The sequence below is a fragment of the Oncorhynchus mykiss genome, chromosome 4 (genome assembly GCF_057628025.1).
Source record: "Oncorhynchus mykiss isolate SJ-2025 chromosome 4, ASM5762802v1, whole genome shotgun sequence".
In the NCBI taxonomy this organism is placed as follows: Eukaryota; Metazoa; Chordata; class Actinopteri; order Salmoniformes; family Salmonidae; genus Oncorhynchus; species Oncorhynchus mykiss.
The window spans coordinates 88,078,693-88,092,802 of record NC_143025.1 but is presented as its reverse complement, the minus strand read 5'-3'; the positions used below and the strand labels follow the sequence as shown (position 1 = coordinate 88,092,802).

The following is a 14,110-nucleotide window of genomic DNA, read 5'->3' as shown; positions in this document are numbered from 1 at the left end:
GAAATGTCAATATTGCTTGCCTCCTAAATTGCTCTATATTCCCCTACAGTGCACTACTTTTGACCAGGATCAATAGGGCTCAGGCCAAAGTAGTGCACTATATAGGGAATAGGGCTCTGGTCTAAAGTAGTGCACTATATAGGGAATAGGGCTCTGGTCAATAGTAGTGCACTATATAGGGAATAGGGCTCTGGTCTATAGTAGTGCACTTTATAGGGAATAGGGCTCTGGTCAATAGTAGTGCACTATATAGGGAATAGGGCTCTGGTCTATAGTAGTGCACTATATAGGGAATAGGGTGCCATTTTGGATACACACAATATGATTTTCAATGTAAAAAACCCCAACTAAATCAGGTCTCACACATTTCAAAAGAAAGCTTTAATAAGAAATAGTTATGTACACATGGTAGAATTAAATTAAACTTTATACAAATATTAAAATACTATCTTCACGCCCATTGCAATGTACAGAGGAAAACCAAAACATGAAATCATTGAAATGCAGAATCAAGAGATGGACATTATTTTCTTTTGTCCTTTTCTAGGAAACAACACCGTAGAACAGTGGTCTGGACGCCAGAAAAACGCTTTAAAACTTTCTTTCTTTTTTTTTACACTTCAATGCAACATTTACAATTTCTTAAGACAGGAAAAAAAGAAACAAGTATTTGTTTTAGATGCTTAGCCTTTTGAATATCACCGTTGCTGAAGAAGCCTTGGGGAGGACAGAGAGAGAAGAGGATGGACTTTATTTAAAATCCCATCCAAAAACAAAAAACACAGTTGTATGACTAGTAAGGCAACTGGGGAAACACTGAAGACGTTTCAACATCGTAAAGCAGGTAAATATGGAGGAAAAACATTTTAAAAACAAATGTGGAAAAAGGAGTTCAAAACAACGACTCAACTCAGACCCTGTCTGGAACTAATGGACTCGGGTGGTGACCTCATCTCCCAAGACGCACATGACCTGCTTTCCTCACACACCAGAGATACATTAAAGCTGTGCTCATTCAAATTTGAACTGAACATTTAAAAACAAACATTTAATTAAAACAAAAGAAAAATGGTCGTTTACAATGCGCTGTTTTTTTCAGCTTTTTAAAGACTCAGATTCACAAGGTCACTAACAGTTTTGAAGCAACTCTGCAGAAAATGAGCCGATATTCCATCCTTGTAAACCCAACCTGGCCACACACACACACCACACACACACACATAATAAATAGATTGGAAAAACAAATATATATTACCCAATGTGCAGTCACCAAACACACAAATCAACATGGTTTTCATCATGAAAAAAAAATAAACTCCCCTGCTTTGAACAGAACAAGGCCTTAGTTAATTTAACATTACAGCGTAACACTCTTCATTCATGAAACAGTCATGATGTGTTGTTCAGTTCCACGGCCAAATACACACAGAGAGAGAGAGGAGAGAGGAGAGGAGAGAGGAGAGGAGAGGAGAGGAGAGGAGAGGAGAGAGAGACACACACACACAGGTGCCTAGAAGATACTGTAGCCACTAAGACACCCCAGATAGCCACATCAACAAGGGAGCAGAACACATAACAGGTATCGGTTGTTGTGACGAACAGAAAAAAAAGGCAAGCGTGTCGTTGATCTTCTTTTTTTCATGACACAGATCTGTCCGTTTATAACCCTGCCGCTGGCTCTGGTGACGTGCTCAATCCATCCCATGGTGCATTGTCTTCTGACAGGTGGCCTCACTCCTAGGAAACACTAGACAAAAGTGTCGCTGTCTGACCCAAGACAATGCCCTACTTGGAGATGCCAGAGTGGCAGCAGAGTTGGAGAGGGAATTCATGCTTAGCTTAGCAGGATGTTTCAGAAAGAAAGAGAGAGAGAGACAGAGAGAGAGAGAGAGACAGAGAGAGAGAGAGAGAGAGAGACAGAGAGAGAGAGAGAGACACAGAGAGAGAGAGAGACAGAGAGAGAGAGAGAGACAGAGAGAGAGAGAGAGAGACAGAGAGACAGAGAGAGAGAGAGAGAGAGAGACACAGAGAGAGAGAGAGAGAGAGAGAGAGACACAGAGAGAGAGAGATAGACAGAGAGAGAGAGAGACAGAGAGAGAGAGAGAGACAGAGAGAGAGAGACAGAGAGAGAGAGAGACAGAGAGAGAGAACATGCAGCATATGCCAGCGAACAAAGCCCAGGCCCAAACCAAGACAGTCCTCACTGAAGAGAGATACTCTTTATCTCCACTAGAGAGGCACAAGTTCAAGTCTGTATCCACAGTCATCATCACCATCAGCAGCCGTGGTAAAAACATCAGTATGTTTTCCACTAACCTTGCAGTTGGACATGAAGCCTTTGGGAGTGTGGTTGATCAGGTGCAGGCCTAGAGAGACGTGTGTTCTGTGTAACAGGGCTATCCATAAATGACTGCTGTGTACATAGTAACACATACAGACAGTACCAAACCTGGACTATGCTGTGTACATAGTGAGACAGACAGACAGACAGTACCAAACCTGGACTCTGCTGTGTACATAGTGAGACAGACAGTACCAAACCTGGACTCTGCTGTGTACATACTAACACATACAGACAGTACCAAACCTGGACTCTGCTGTGTACATAGTGAGACAGACAGTACCAAACCTGGACTCTGCTGTGTACATAGTGAGACAGACAGACAGACAGTACCAAACCTGGACTCTGAGATTGTATGCTTTTATACATATGTATCTATATTCAGCTGAAACCACTTGATGCCTGCCTGCCTGCCTGCCTGCCTGCCTGCCTGCCTGCCTGCCTGCCTGCCTGCCTGCCTGCCTGCCTGCCTGCCTGCCTGCCTGCCTGCCTGCCTGCCTGCCTGCCTGCCTGCCTGCCTGCCTGCCTGCCTGCCTGCCTGCCTGCCTGCCTGCCTGCCTGCCTGCCTGCCTGCCTGCCTGCCTGCCTGCCTGCCTGCCTGCCTGCCTGCCTGCCTGCCTGCCTGCCTGCCTGCCTGCCTGCCTGCCTGCCTGCCTGCCTGCCTGCCTGCCTGCCTGCCTGCCTGCCTGCCTGCCTGCCTGCCTGCCTGCCTGCCTGCCTGCCTGCCTGCCTGCCTGCCTGCCTGCCTGCCTGCCTGCCTGCCTGCCTGCCTGCCTGCCTGCCTGCCTGCCTGCCTGCCTGCCTGCCTGCCTGCCTGCCTGCCTGCCTGCCTGCCTGCCTGCCTGCCTGCCTGCCTGCCTGCCTGCCTGCCTGCCTGCCTGCCTGCCTGCCTGCCTGCCTGCCTGCCTGCCTGCCTGCCTGCCTGCCTGCCTGCCTGCCTGCCTGCCTGCCTGCCTGCCTGCCTGCCTGCCTGCCTGCCTGCCTGCCTGCCTGCCTGCCTGCCTGCCTGCCTGCCTGCCTGCCTGCCTGCCTGCCTGCCTGCCTGCCTGCCTGCCTGCCTGCCTGCCTGCCTGCCTGCCTGCCTGCCTGCCTGCCTGCCTGCCTGCCTGCCTGCCTGCCTGCCTGCCTGCCTGCCTGCCTGCCTGCCTGCCTGCCTGCCTGCCTGCCTGCCTGCCTGCCTGCCTGCCTGCCTGCCTGCCTGCCTGCCTGCCTGCCTGCCTGCCTGCCTGCCTGCCTGCCTGCCTGCCTGCCTGCCTGCCTGCCTGCCTGCCTGCCTGCCTGCCTGCCTGCCTGCCTGCCTGCCTGCCTGCCTGCCTGCCTGCCTGCCTGCCTGCCTGCCTGCCTGCCTGCCTGCCTGCCTGCCTGCCTGCCTGCCTGCCTGCCTGCCTGCCTGCGTTGAGGTCCATTCTGAAGCTGAGGGGGGAAGTAGGCATTAAGGGCTCGTTAGTTCCCAGTAAGAGAGAGAGGGAGCAGTCTTGTATTTTCTGTACATGGGTGGTAGTTTAGAGATCAGAAGGGTTAGTTTAGAGATCATTGCAGAAGGGGTAGCCAGGACGTGGGGAGAGGATACTGGTGGTGGAAATAGTTATGTCTAATTTCACGGTTGGTAATAGTTGGGGGTGAAGTTGGACTCTGCTCTTGTCTTTGAGCCGTGTGAGAAGTTGCAGACGTGGAGGGAGGTTGAGTTTCTTTGACATGATTCCTGTTTTTGGTACGCTGGGTCATTTTGTAGTTCTGTGGTTCAGAGCTGTAGGGTAGAGTGGTATAATTCAGGTAGAAGGCCCCAGTAGAAGCCTCAGTGTTTCCTGGTCAGCTCTAGGGTAGGGTGGTATAATTCAGGTAGAAGGCCCCCAGTAGAAGCCTCAGTGTTTCCTGGTCAGCTGTAGGGTAGGGTGGTATAGTTCAGGTAGAAGGCCCCAGTAGAAGCCTCAGTGTTTCCTGGTCAGCTCTAGGGTAGGGTGGTATAGTTCAGGTAGAAGGCCCCAGTAGAAGCCTCAGTGTTTCCTGGTCAGCTGTAGGGTAGGGTGGTATAATTCAGGTAGAAGGCCCCAGTAGAAGCCTCAGTGTTTCCTGGTCAGCTGTAAGGGGGAGTGGTCCTGCTGCAGGGGCATCAGGCTTCCTTTAACAGGGGGATATCTAGAGAGATAGAGATCATAGCATCAGGCTACAGTATAAACGCAGGTAGGAGTGAAGATGGGATGTTAAACGGCCAACGCTAAGCCTTCGACAGTTGAGGACATGCATTTGTACACAAACACGGCACCACCTACCATCAGAGAAGTCGTCTACGGAGGTGGCAGAAAGCAGGCTGTGCTGGTCGCTGCTCTCGGAGTCTCTACGTCTGGCCAGAGTGACCAGGGGTGGGACACCACCACACGCACCTCCTCCGTGCTCCGTAACCCACGACGACGAAGAGGAGGAGGAGGAGGGGGCCTGGTGGACTAGTACTGTCTCTGCGCGACGGGAGGATGAAGAAGAGGAGGAGGACGTGGAGGGGAGGCACAGCTCTGTATCTCTGTGATGGTGGGACTGAGACCTACTGCTGGGCCCCTCGGCCCCCTGGGGCCCCTCAGACAGGACGATCTGGACCCGGGACTCTGGAGGCGGTGGGAGGGAGGCACCTCCGCTACCGTAAACCGCCTCCTCATAGGAGGGGAGGGCCACCTGGAGCCCCTCCACCACCATGGAGGCTGGCTGGCCTGACACACCCTGCTCACGCCTGGAGAGAGAGAGAGAGAGAGAGAGAGAGAGAGAGAGGGGGGGGAATAAAATATAAGAGAAAGAATGAGTGTACGAGAGAGGGAGGAGAGAGATCTTTAGGTTATTGCATGCCATCCAGTATTTCTGGTGGTGTGGTGCTGTGTGATGTTCCTGTCCTAGACTAGAGGTGGTTGTGGAACTCATCATAGATGGCGCCAGGCCTCACGGCCCCCCAGACAGGCCCCCCAGACAGGCCCCCCACGGCCCCCCACGGCCTCACAGCCCCCCAGACCGGACAACACAATCAACAGAGCTGCCTACTAAGATTAGATCTAATGAGAGCTCACTGTTAAAATCACAGAACCAGAGACAACTGCTCGGCAAAGTGCTACAGAGGGTAATGCGTACAGCCCAGTACATCATTGGGGCCAAGCTAATTGCCATCCAGGACCTCTATACTAGGCGGTGTCAGAGGAAGGCCCTGAAAATTGTCAGAGACTCCAGTCACCCAAGTCATAGACTGTTCTCTCTGCTACCTCACGACAAGCGGTACCGGAGCTCCAAGTCTAGGTCCAAAAGGCTCCTTAACAGCTTCTACCCCCCCAGCCATAAGACTGCTGAAGAACTAATCAAATCACCACCATACTATTTACATTGACCCCCCCCCCTTTGTTTTGTACACTGCTGCTACTCGCGGTTCATTATCTATACATAGTCACTTCACCCCCACCTACATGTACACAGTACCTCAACTAACTATCCCCCCACACTGACTTGGTACCGGTACCCACCCCCACACACTGACTCGGTACCGGTACCCCCCCCACACTGACTCGGTACCGGTACCCCCCCCCCCACACACTGACTTGGTACCGGTACCCACCCCCACACACTGACTCGGTACCGGTACCCCCCCCCCCCCACACTGACTCGGTACCGGTACCCCCCCCACACTGACTCGGTACCGGTACCCACCCCACACTGACTCGGTACTGGTACCCCCCCCCCCACACTGACTCGGTACCGGTACCCCCCCCACACTGACTCGGTACCGGTACCCCCCCCCCCACACTGACTCGGTACCGGTACCGGTACCCCCCCCCCCCCCACACTGACTCGGTACCGGTACCCCCCCCCACACTGACTTGGTACCGGTACCCCCCCCACACTGACTTGGTACCGGTACCCCCCCCCCCCCCACACACTGACTTGGTACCGGTACCCCCCCACACTGACTTGGTACCGGTACCCCCCCCCCCACACTGACTTGGTACCGGTACCGGTACCCCCCCCCACACTGACTCGGTACCGGTACCCCCCCCACACTGACTCGGTACCGGTACCCCCCCACACTGACTTGGTACCCCCCCCCCCCCCCACACACTGACTTGGTACCGGTACCCCCCCACACTGACTTGGTACCGGTACCCCCCCCCACACTGACTTGGTACCGGTACCCCCCCCCCACACTGACTCGGTACCGGTACCCCCCCGCCACACTGACTCGGTACCGGTACCCACCCCACACTGACTCGGTACCGGTACCCCCCCCACACACTGACTCGGTACCGGTACCCCCCCCCCCCCACACACTGACTCGGTACCGGTACCCCCCCACACTGACTCGGTACCGGTACCCACCCCACACTGACTTGGTACCGGTACCCCCCCCCCCCCCCCCCCCCCCCCCCCACACTGACTTGGTACCGGTACCCCCCCCCACACTGACTCGGTACCGGTACCCCCCCCCCCCCCCCCCACACTGACTTGGTACCGGTACCCACCCCACACTGACTCGGTACCCCCCCCCCCCACACTGACTCGGTACCGGTACCCCCCCCCACACTGACTTGGTACCCCCCCCCCCCACACTGACTCGGTACCGGTACCCACCCCACACTGACTTGGTACCGGTACCCCCCCCCCACACTGACTTGGTACCGGTACCCCCCCCCCCACACTGACTTGGTACCGGTAACCCCCCCCCCCCCACACACTGACTCGGTACCGGTACCCCCCCCACACTGACTTGGTACCGGTACCCCCCCCCCCCACACTGACTCGGTACCGGTACCCCCCCCACACTGACTCGGTACCGGTACCCCCCCCACACTGACTCGGTACCGGTACCCCTGTATAGAGCCTTGTTATTGTTATTTTATTGTGTTACTTTTCATCATTTAATTCCGCGTGTGTGACTAATAAAGTTTGATTTGATTTGAGTATGGCGGTTAACTGTTGAACCATTTCTCCTGCAGCTTTCAGTGTTTTCATTTGCTTGGCCTGTTAACTCTTAGAGCTCTAGGGGCGCTATTTCATTTTTGGATAAAAAACGTTCCCGTTTTAAGCGCGATATTTTGTCACGAAAAGATGCTCGACTATGCATATTCTTGACAGTTTTGGAAAGAAAACACTCTGAAGTTTCAGAATCTGCAAAGATTTTGTCTGTAAGTGCCCCAGAACTCATTCTACAGGCGAAACCAAGATGATGCATCACCCAGGAATTAGCAGAATTTCTGAAGCTCTGTTTTCCATTCTCTCCTTATATGGCTGTGATTGCGCAAGGAATGAGCCTACACTTTCTGTCGTTCGCCCAAGGTCTTAGCAGCATTGTGACGTATTTGTAGGCATATCATTGGAAGATTGACCATAAGAGACTACATTTTCCAAGTGTCCGCCTGGTGTCCTGCGTCGAATTCGGTGCGCAATTGCCAGCTGCTTCCACTTTACCATTTGATTCAGGGGAGAAAGCATGTGTCCAAGAACGATGTATCAATGAAGAGATATGTGAAAAACACCTTGATGATTGATTCTAAACAACGTTTGCCATGTTTTCAGTCGATATTATGGAGTTAATTTGGAAAAAAGTTTGCGTTTTGAGGACTGAATTTATGGATTTTTTTTGGTAGCCAAATGTGATGTATAAAACGGAGCTATTTCTAATACACAAGGAATCTTTTTGGAAAAACTGAGCATCTGCTATCTAACTGAGAGTATCCTCATTGAAAACATCAGAAGTTCTTCAAAGGTAAATGATTTTATTTGAAGGCTTTTATGTTTTTGTTAATGTTGCGTGCTGGATGCTAACGCTAATGCTAACGCTAAATGCTAACGCGAAATGCTAACTCTAGCTAGCTACTTTTACACAAATGATTGTTTTCCTATGGTTGAGAAGCATATTTTGAAAATCTGAGATGACAGTGTTGTTTACAAAAGGCTAAGCTTGAGAGATGGCATATTTATTTCATTTCATTTGCGATTTTCATAAATAGTTAACGTTGTGTTATGCTAATGAGCTTGCTGATAGATTTACACAATCCTGGATACAGGGGTTTTTTCATAGCTAAACGTGACGCAGAAAACGGAGCGATTTGTCCTAAACAAATAATCTTTCAGGAAAAACTGAACATTTGCTATCTGAGAGTCTCCTCATTGAAAACATCTGAAGTTCTTCAAAGGTAAATGATTTTTTTGAATGCTTTTCTGTTTTTTTGTGTAAATGTTGCCAGCTGAATGCTAATGCTAAATGCTACGTTAGCCATCAATACTGTTACACAAATGCTTGTTTTGCAATGGTTGAGAAGCATATTTTGAAAATCTGAGATGACAGTGTTGTTAACAAAAGGCTAAGCTTGAGAGCTAGCATATTTATTTCATTTCATTTGCGATTTTCATGAATAGTTAACGTTGCGTTATGGTAATGAGCTTGAGTCTGTATTCACGAACCCGGATCCGGGATGGGGAGATCAGAAAGGTTAACCTGTAAAACCAGGTACATTTTTATCTGACTGGCCCAAAAGGGCAGCAAAACACACATGCAGAGGTAAAAGGTGTGTGTGTGTGTGTGTGTGTGTGTGTGTGTGTGTGTGTGTGTCTGTGTGTGGGTGTCTGTGTGTGTTTCTCTGTGTGTGTTTGTGTGTGTGTCTGTCTGTGTGTGTTTCTGTGTGTGTGTGTGTGTCTCTGTGGGTGTGTGTCTCTGTGGGTGTGTGTCTCTGTGGGTGTGTGTCTCTGTGGGTGTGTGTCTCTGTGGGTGTGTGTCTCTGTGGGTGTGTGTCTCTGTGGGTGTGTGTCTCTGTGGGTGTGTGTCTCTGTGGGTGTGTGTCTCTGTGGGTGTGTGTCTCTGTGGGTGTGTGTCTCTGTGGGTGTGTGTCTCTGTGGGTGTGTGTGTAACCTGCTGTGGTGGAAGGACTTGAGTTTGGGCTGCAGCAGAACAAACAGCACCACCAGCAGCAGCAGGAGGGCCACAGAGGAGGCTGTGGACGCTACGATGGACAGCGCTGGCATCGCCAACGGAGACCGCAGCTCCTTATCTGAGACACAGACAGAGAGAGAGAGAGAGACAGAGAGAGAGACAGACAGAGAGAGACCGAGAGAGAGAGAGACAGAGACCGAGAGACAGAGAGCGAGAGAGAGAAAGATGGAGAGGAGAGGTTTAGGATTGTTGCTTTGGCAGAACAAATATCTACTTCTGTCATGCAATAGAGCACTGTGAAATTGAATTTCAGAGAGGGAGACAGGAGACAGTCAGGAGACAGTCAGGAGACAGCCAGGAGACAGTCAGGAGACAGTCAGGAGACAGCCAGGAGACAGCATGCGCTGGACGATACTTTTTTGTTACAAAATGTGTAAAAAGTGAGTTTGATATTTCCTGAGCATTTGGATAGAATCAACGGAAGGGTTTCTCAACGTTCTGAGACAACGAGCTCTTAGTCTGACTCAGACAACTAAATATGGATGCTGGTCTACTACACTACATACAGTAGGATGTGAGGGGGGTGAGGGGTGTATGAGGGGTGAGTGGTGTGAGGTATGAGGTGAGGGGTATGAGGGGTGAGTGGTGTGAGGTGAGGGGTATGAGGGGTGAGTGGTGTGAGGTATGAGGGGTGAGTGGTGTGAGGTATGAGGTGAGTGGTGTGAGGTATGAGGTGAGGGGTATGAGGGGTGATTGGTGTGAGGTATGAGGTGAGGGGTATGAGGGGTGAGTGGTGTGAGGTATGAGGTGATGAGTATGAGGGGTGAGTGGTGTGAGGTATGAGGTGAGGGGTATGAGGTGAGGCGTATGAGGGGTGAGTGGTATGAGGTGAGGCGTATGAGGGGTGATTGGTATGAGGTGAGGCGTATGAGGGGTGATTGGTATGAGGTGAGGCGCATGAGGTGATGGGTATGAGGGGTGAGTGGTGTGAGGTATGAGGTGATGGGTATGAGGGGTGAGGGGTATGAGGGGTGATGGGTATGAGGTGAAGGGTATGAGGTGAGGTGTATGAGGTGAGGGGTATGAGGGGTGAGGGGTATGAGGGGTGATGGGTATGAGGTGTATGAGGGGTATGAGGTGAGGGGTATGAGGTGAGGGGTATGAGGTGTATGAGGCGTATGAGGTGAGGCGTATGGGGGTGAGGGGTATGAGGGGTGAGTGGTGTGAGGTGAGGGGTGAGTGGTGTGAGGGGTGTGAGGTTGAGGGGTATGAGGGGTGAGTGGTGTGAGGTATGAGGGGTGAGTGGTGTGAGGTATGAGGTGAGTGGTGTGAGGTATGAGGTGAGGGGTATGAGGGGTGAGTGGTGTGAGGTATGAGGTGAGGGGTATGAGGGGTGAGTGGTGTGACGTATGAGGTGATGAGTATGAGGGGTGAGTGGTGTGAGGTATGAGGTGAGGGGTATGAGGGGTGAGTGGTGTGAGGTATGAGGGGTGAGTGGTGTGAGGTATGAGGTGAGGGGTGTGAGGTATGGTATGAGGGGTGAGTGGTGTGAGGTATGAGGTGATGAGTGGTGTGAGGTATGAGGTGAGGGGTATGAGGTGAGGCGTATGAGGGGTGAGTGGTATGAGGTGAGGCGTATGAGGGGTGATTGGTATGAGGTGAGGCGTATGAGGGGTGATTGGTATGAGGTGAGGCGCATGAGGTGAGGGGTATGAGGGGTGAGTGGTGTGAGGTATGAGGTGATGGGTATGAGGGGTGATGGGTATGAGGTGAAGGGTATGAGGTGAGGGGTATGAGGAGTGAGGGGTATGAGGTGTATGAGGTGAGGGGTATGAGGGGTGAGGGGTATGAGGGGTGAGGGGTATGAGGGGTGATGGTATAAGGGGTGATGGGTATGAGGTGTATGAGGGGTATGAGGTGAGGGGTATGAGGTGAGGGGTATGAGGTGAGGGGTGAGGGGTATGAGGTGTATGAGGTGTATGAGGTGAGGCGTATGGGGGTGAGGGGTATGAGGGGTGAGGGGTATGAGGTGAGGGGTGAGGGGTATGAGGGGTATGAGGTGAGGGGTATGAGGTGAGGGGTATGAGGGGTATGAGATGTATGAGGGGTATGAGGTGAGGGGTACAAGGTGAGGCGTATGAGGGGTGAGGGGTATGAGGTGAGGGGTATGAGATGAGGGGTATGAGGTGTGAGGGGTATGAGGTGTGAGGGGTGAGGGGTATGAGGTGAGGCGTATGAGGGGTGAGGGGTATGAGGGGTATGAGGTGAGGGGTATGAGTAGAGATGATATTACCTGGGCTGAGGCGGCAGGTGATCTGCATGGGTGCGTCCCACTCCCCATTCTGACAGGTGAGGAACTTGTAGTCCCCCTTCAGAGCGTAGCCCTCGTCACAGAAGTACTCTATCACGGTCTTCTGGGTGAGGCGGTGGCAGGGGGACGGGTGGCACCTGTACCCTCCGTTCTCTGGCTCCGTGGGAGGGGGGCACACTGGGGGGAGAGAGGAGAGGTAAAGATGGAGGCAGAGACAGCAGTAGAGAGAGACAGCAGTAGAAGGAGAGAGAGACAGCAGTAGAGAGAGAGAGAGAGACAGCAGTAGAGAGAGAGGTAGAGAGAGAGGAAGAGAGAGAGGGAGAGAGAGGTAGAGAGAGAGAGACAGCAGTAGAGAGAGACAGCAGTAGCGAGAGAGAGAGACAGCAGTAGAGAGAGAGAGAGAGAGACAGCAGTAGCGAGAGAGAGAGAGAGAGAGACAGCAGTAGCGAGAGAGAGAGAGAGAGAGAGAGAGCAGTAGCGAGAGAGAGAGAGAGAGCAGTAGCGAGAGAGAGAGAGAGCAGTAGCGAGAGAGAGAGAGAGAGAGACAGCAGTAGCGAGAGAGAGAGAGACAGCAGTAGCGAGAGAGAGAGAGACAGCAGTAGCGAGAGAGAGAGAGAGACAGCAGTAGCGAGAGAGAGAGAGACAGCAGTAGCGAGAGAGAGAGACAGCAGTAGCGAGAGAGAGAGAGAGACAGCGGTAGAGAGAGAGACAGCGGTAGAGAGAGAGACAGCGGTAGAGCGAGAGAGACAGCGGTAGAGCGAGAGAGACAGCAGTAGAGCGAGAGAGACAGCAGTAGAGCGAGAGAGACAGCAGTAGAGCGAGAGAGACAGCAGTAGAGCGAGAGAGACAGCAGTAGAGAGAGGTAGAGAGAGAGGTAGAGAGAGAGGTAGAGAGAGAGGTAGAGAGAGAGAGACAGCAGTAGCGAGAGAGAGAGACAGCAGTAGAGAGCGAGAGAGAGAGACAGCAGTAGAGAGCGAGAGAGACAGCGGTAGAGAGCGAGAGAGACAGCAGTAGAGAACGAGAGAGAGACAGCGGTAGAGAGCGAGAGAGACAGCGGTAGAGAGCGAGAGAGACAGCGGTAGAGAGCGAGAGAGAGACAGCAGTAGAGAGCGAGAGAGAGACAGCAGTAGAGAGCGAGAGAGAGACAGCAGTAGAGAGCGAGAGAGAGACAGCAGTAGAGAGCGAAAGAGAGACAGCAGTAGAGAGCGAGAGAGAGACAGCAGTAGAGAGCGAGAGAGACACAGCGGTAGAGAGCGAGAGAGACAGCGGTAGAGAGCGAGAGAGACAGCGGTAGAGAGCGAGAGAGAGAGCGGTAGAGAGCGAGAGAGACAGCGGTAGAGAGCGAGAGAAAGACAGCGGTAGAGAGCGAGAGAGAGACAGCGGTAGAGAGCGAGAGAGAGACAGCGGTAGAGAGCGAGAGAGAGACAGCGGTAGAGAGCGAGAGAGAGACAGCGGTAGAGAGCGAGAGAGAGACAGCGGTAGAGAGCGAGAGAGAGACAGCGGTAGAGAGCGAGAGAGAGACAGCGGTAGAGAGCGAGAGAGAGACAGCGGTAGAGAGCGAGAGAGAGACAGCGGTAGAGAGCGAGAGAGAGACAGCGGTAGAGAGCGAGAGAGAGACAGCAGTAGAGAGCGAGAGAGAGACAGCGGTAGAGAGCGAGAGAGAGACAGCGGTAGAGAGCGAGAGAGAGACAGGGGTAGAGAGCGGTAGAGAGAGAGAGACAGCGGTAGAGAGAGCGGTAGAGAGAGAGCGAGCACGTCCCCATAAACACCTACCAGGAAGCAACAACCTTTCCCTCCCCACAGACCCCCCCAGAAACAACTATGACAAAAACAGAGTATAGCTCGTGAAGCTCTGTGGAACACTGGGTCTGTACATAGTCAATGGTAGGCTGAGAGGGGGACTCTTTTGGTAGGTACACCTACAGCTCTGTCGAACACTGGGTCTGTACATAGTCAATGGTAGGCTGAGAGGGGACTCTTTTGGTAGGTACACCTACAGCTCTGTGGAACACTGGGTCTGTACATAGTCAATGGTAGGCTGAGAGGGGACTCTTTTGGTAGGTACACCTACAGCTCTGTGGAACACTGGGTCTGTACATAGTCAATGGTAGGCTGAGAGGGGACTCTTTTGGTAGGTACACCTACAGCTCTGTGGAACACTGGGTCTGTACATAGTCAATGGTAGGCTGAGAGGGGACTCTTTTGGTAGGTACACCTACAGCTCTGTGGAACACTGGGTCTGTACATAGTCAATGGTAGGCTGAGAGGGGACTCTTTTGGTAGGTACACCTACAGCTCTGTGGAACACTGGGTCTGTACATAGTCAATGGTAGGCTGAGAGGGGACTCTTTTGGTAGGTACACCTACAGCTCTGTGGAACACTGGGTCTGTACATAGTCAATGGTAGGCTGAGAGGGGACTCTTTTGGTAGGTACACCTACAGCTCTGTGGAACACTGGGTCTGTACATAGTCAATGGTAGGCTGAGAGGGGACTCTTTTGGTAGGTACACCTACAGCTCTGTGGAACACTGGGTCTGTACATAGTCAATGGTAGGCTGAGAGGGG

At 52.5% G+C, this 14,110-nt stretch overlaps 1 protein-coding gene across 1 annotated transcript in view; it reads right to left on the bottom strand.

Annotated features, from left to right (window-relative positions):
- Positions 1-3,795: 3,795 nt before the first annotated feature.
- LOC118964474 (sushi domain-containing protein 6) overlaps positions 3,796-14,110 on the bottom strand; it is a 62,179-nt gene continuing 51,864 nt past the window's right edge. Inside the window, exons 4-7 of the mRNA XM_036976233.2 lie at positions 11,527-11,721; positions 9,213-9,351; positions 4,612-5,060; positions 3,796-4,477 (exon numbers count right to left, since the gene is read on the bottom strand). Coding sequence (XP_036832128.1) covers positions 4,452-4,477; positions 4,612-5,060; positions 9,213-9,351; positions 11,527-11,721 — 809 coding nt within the window. The 3' untranslated portion in view covers positions 3,796-4,451. The remainder of the gene's footprint in view (positions 4,478-4,611; positions 5,061-9,212; positions 9,352-11,526; positions 11,722-14,110) is intronic.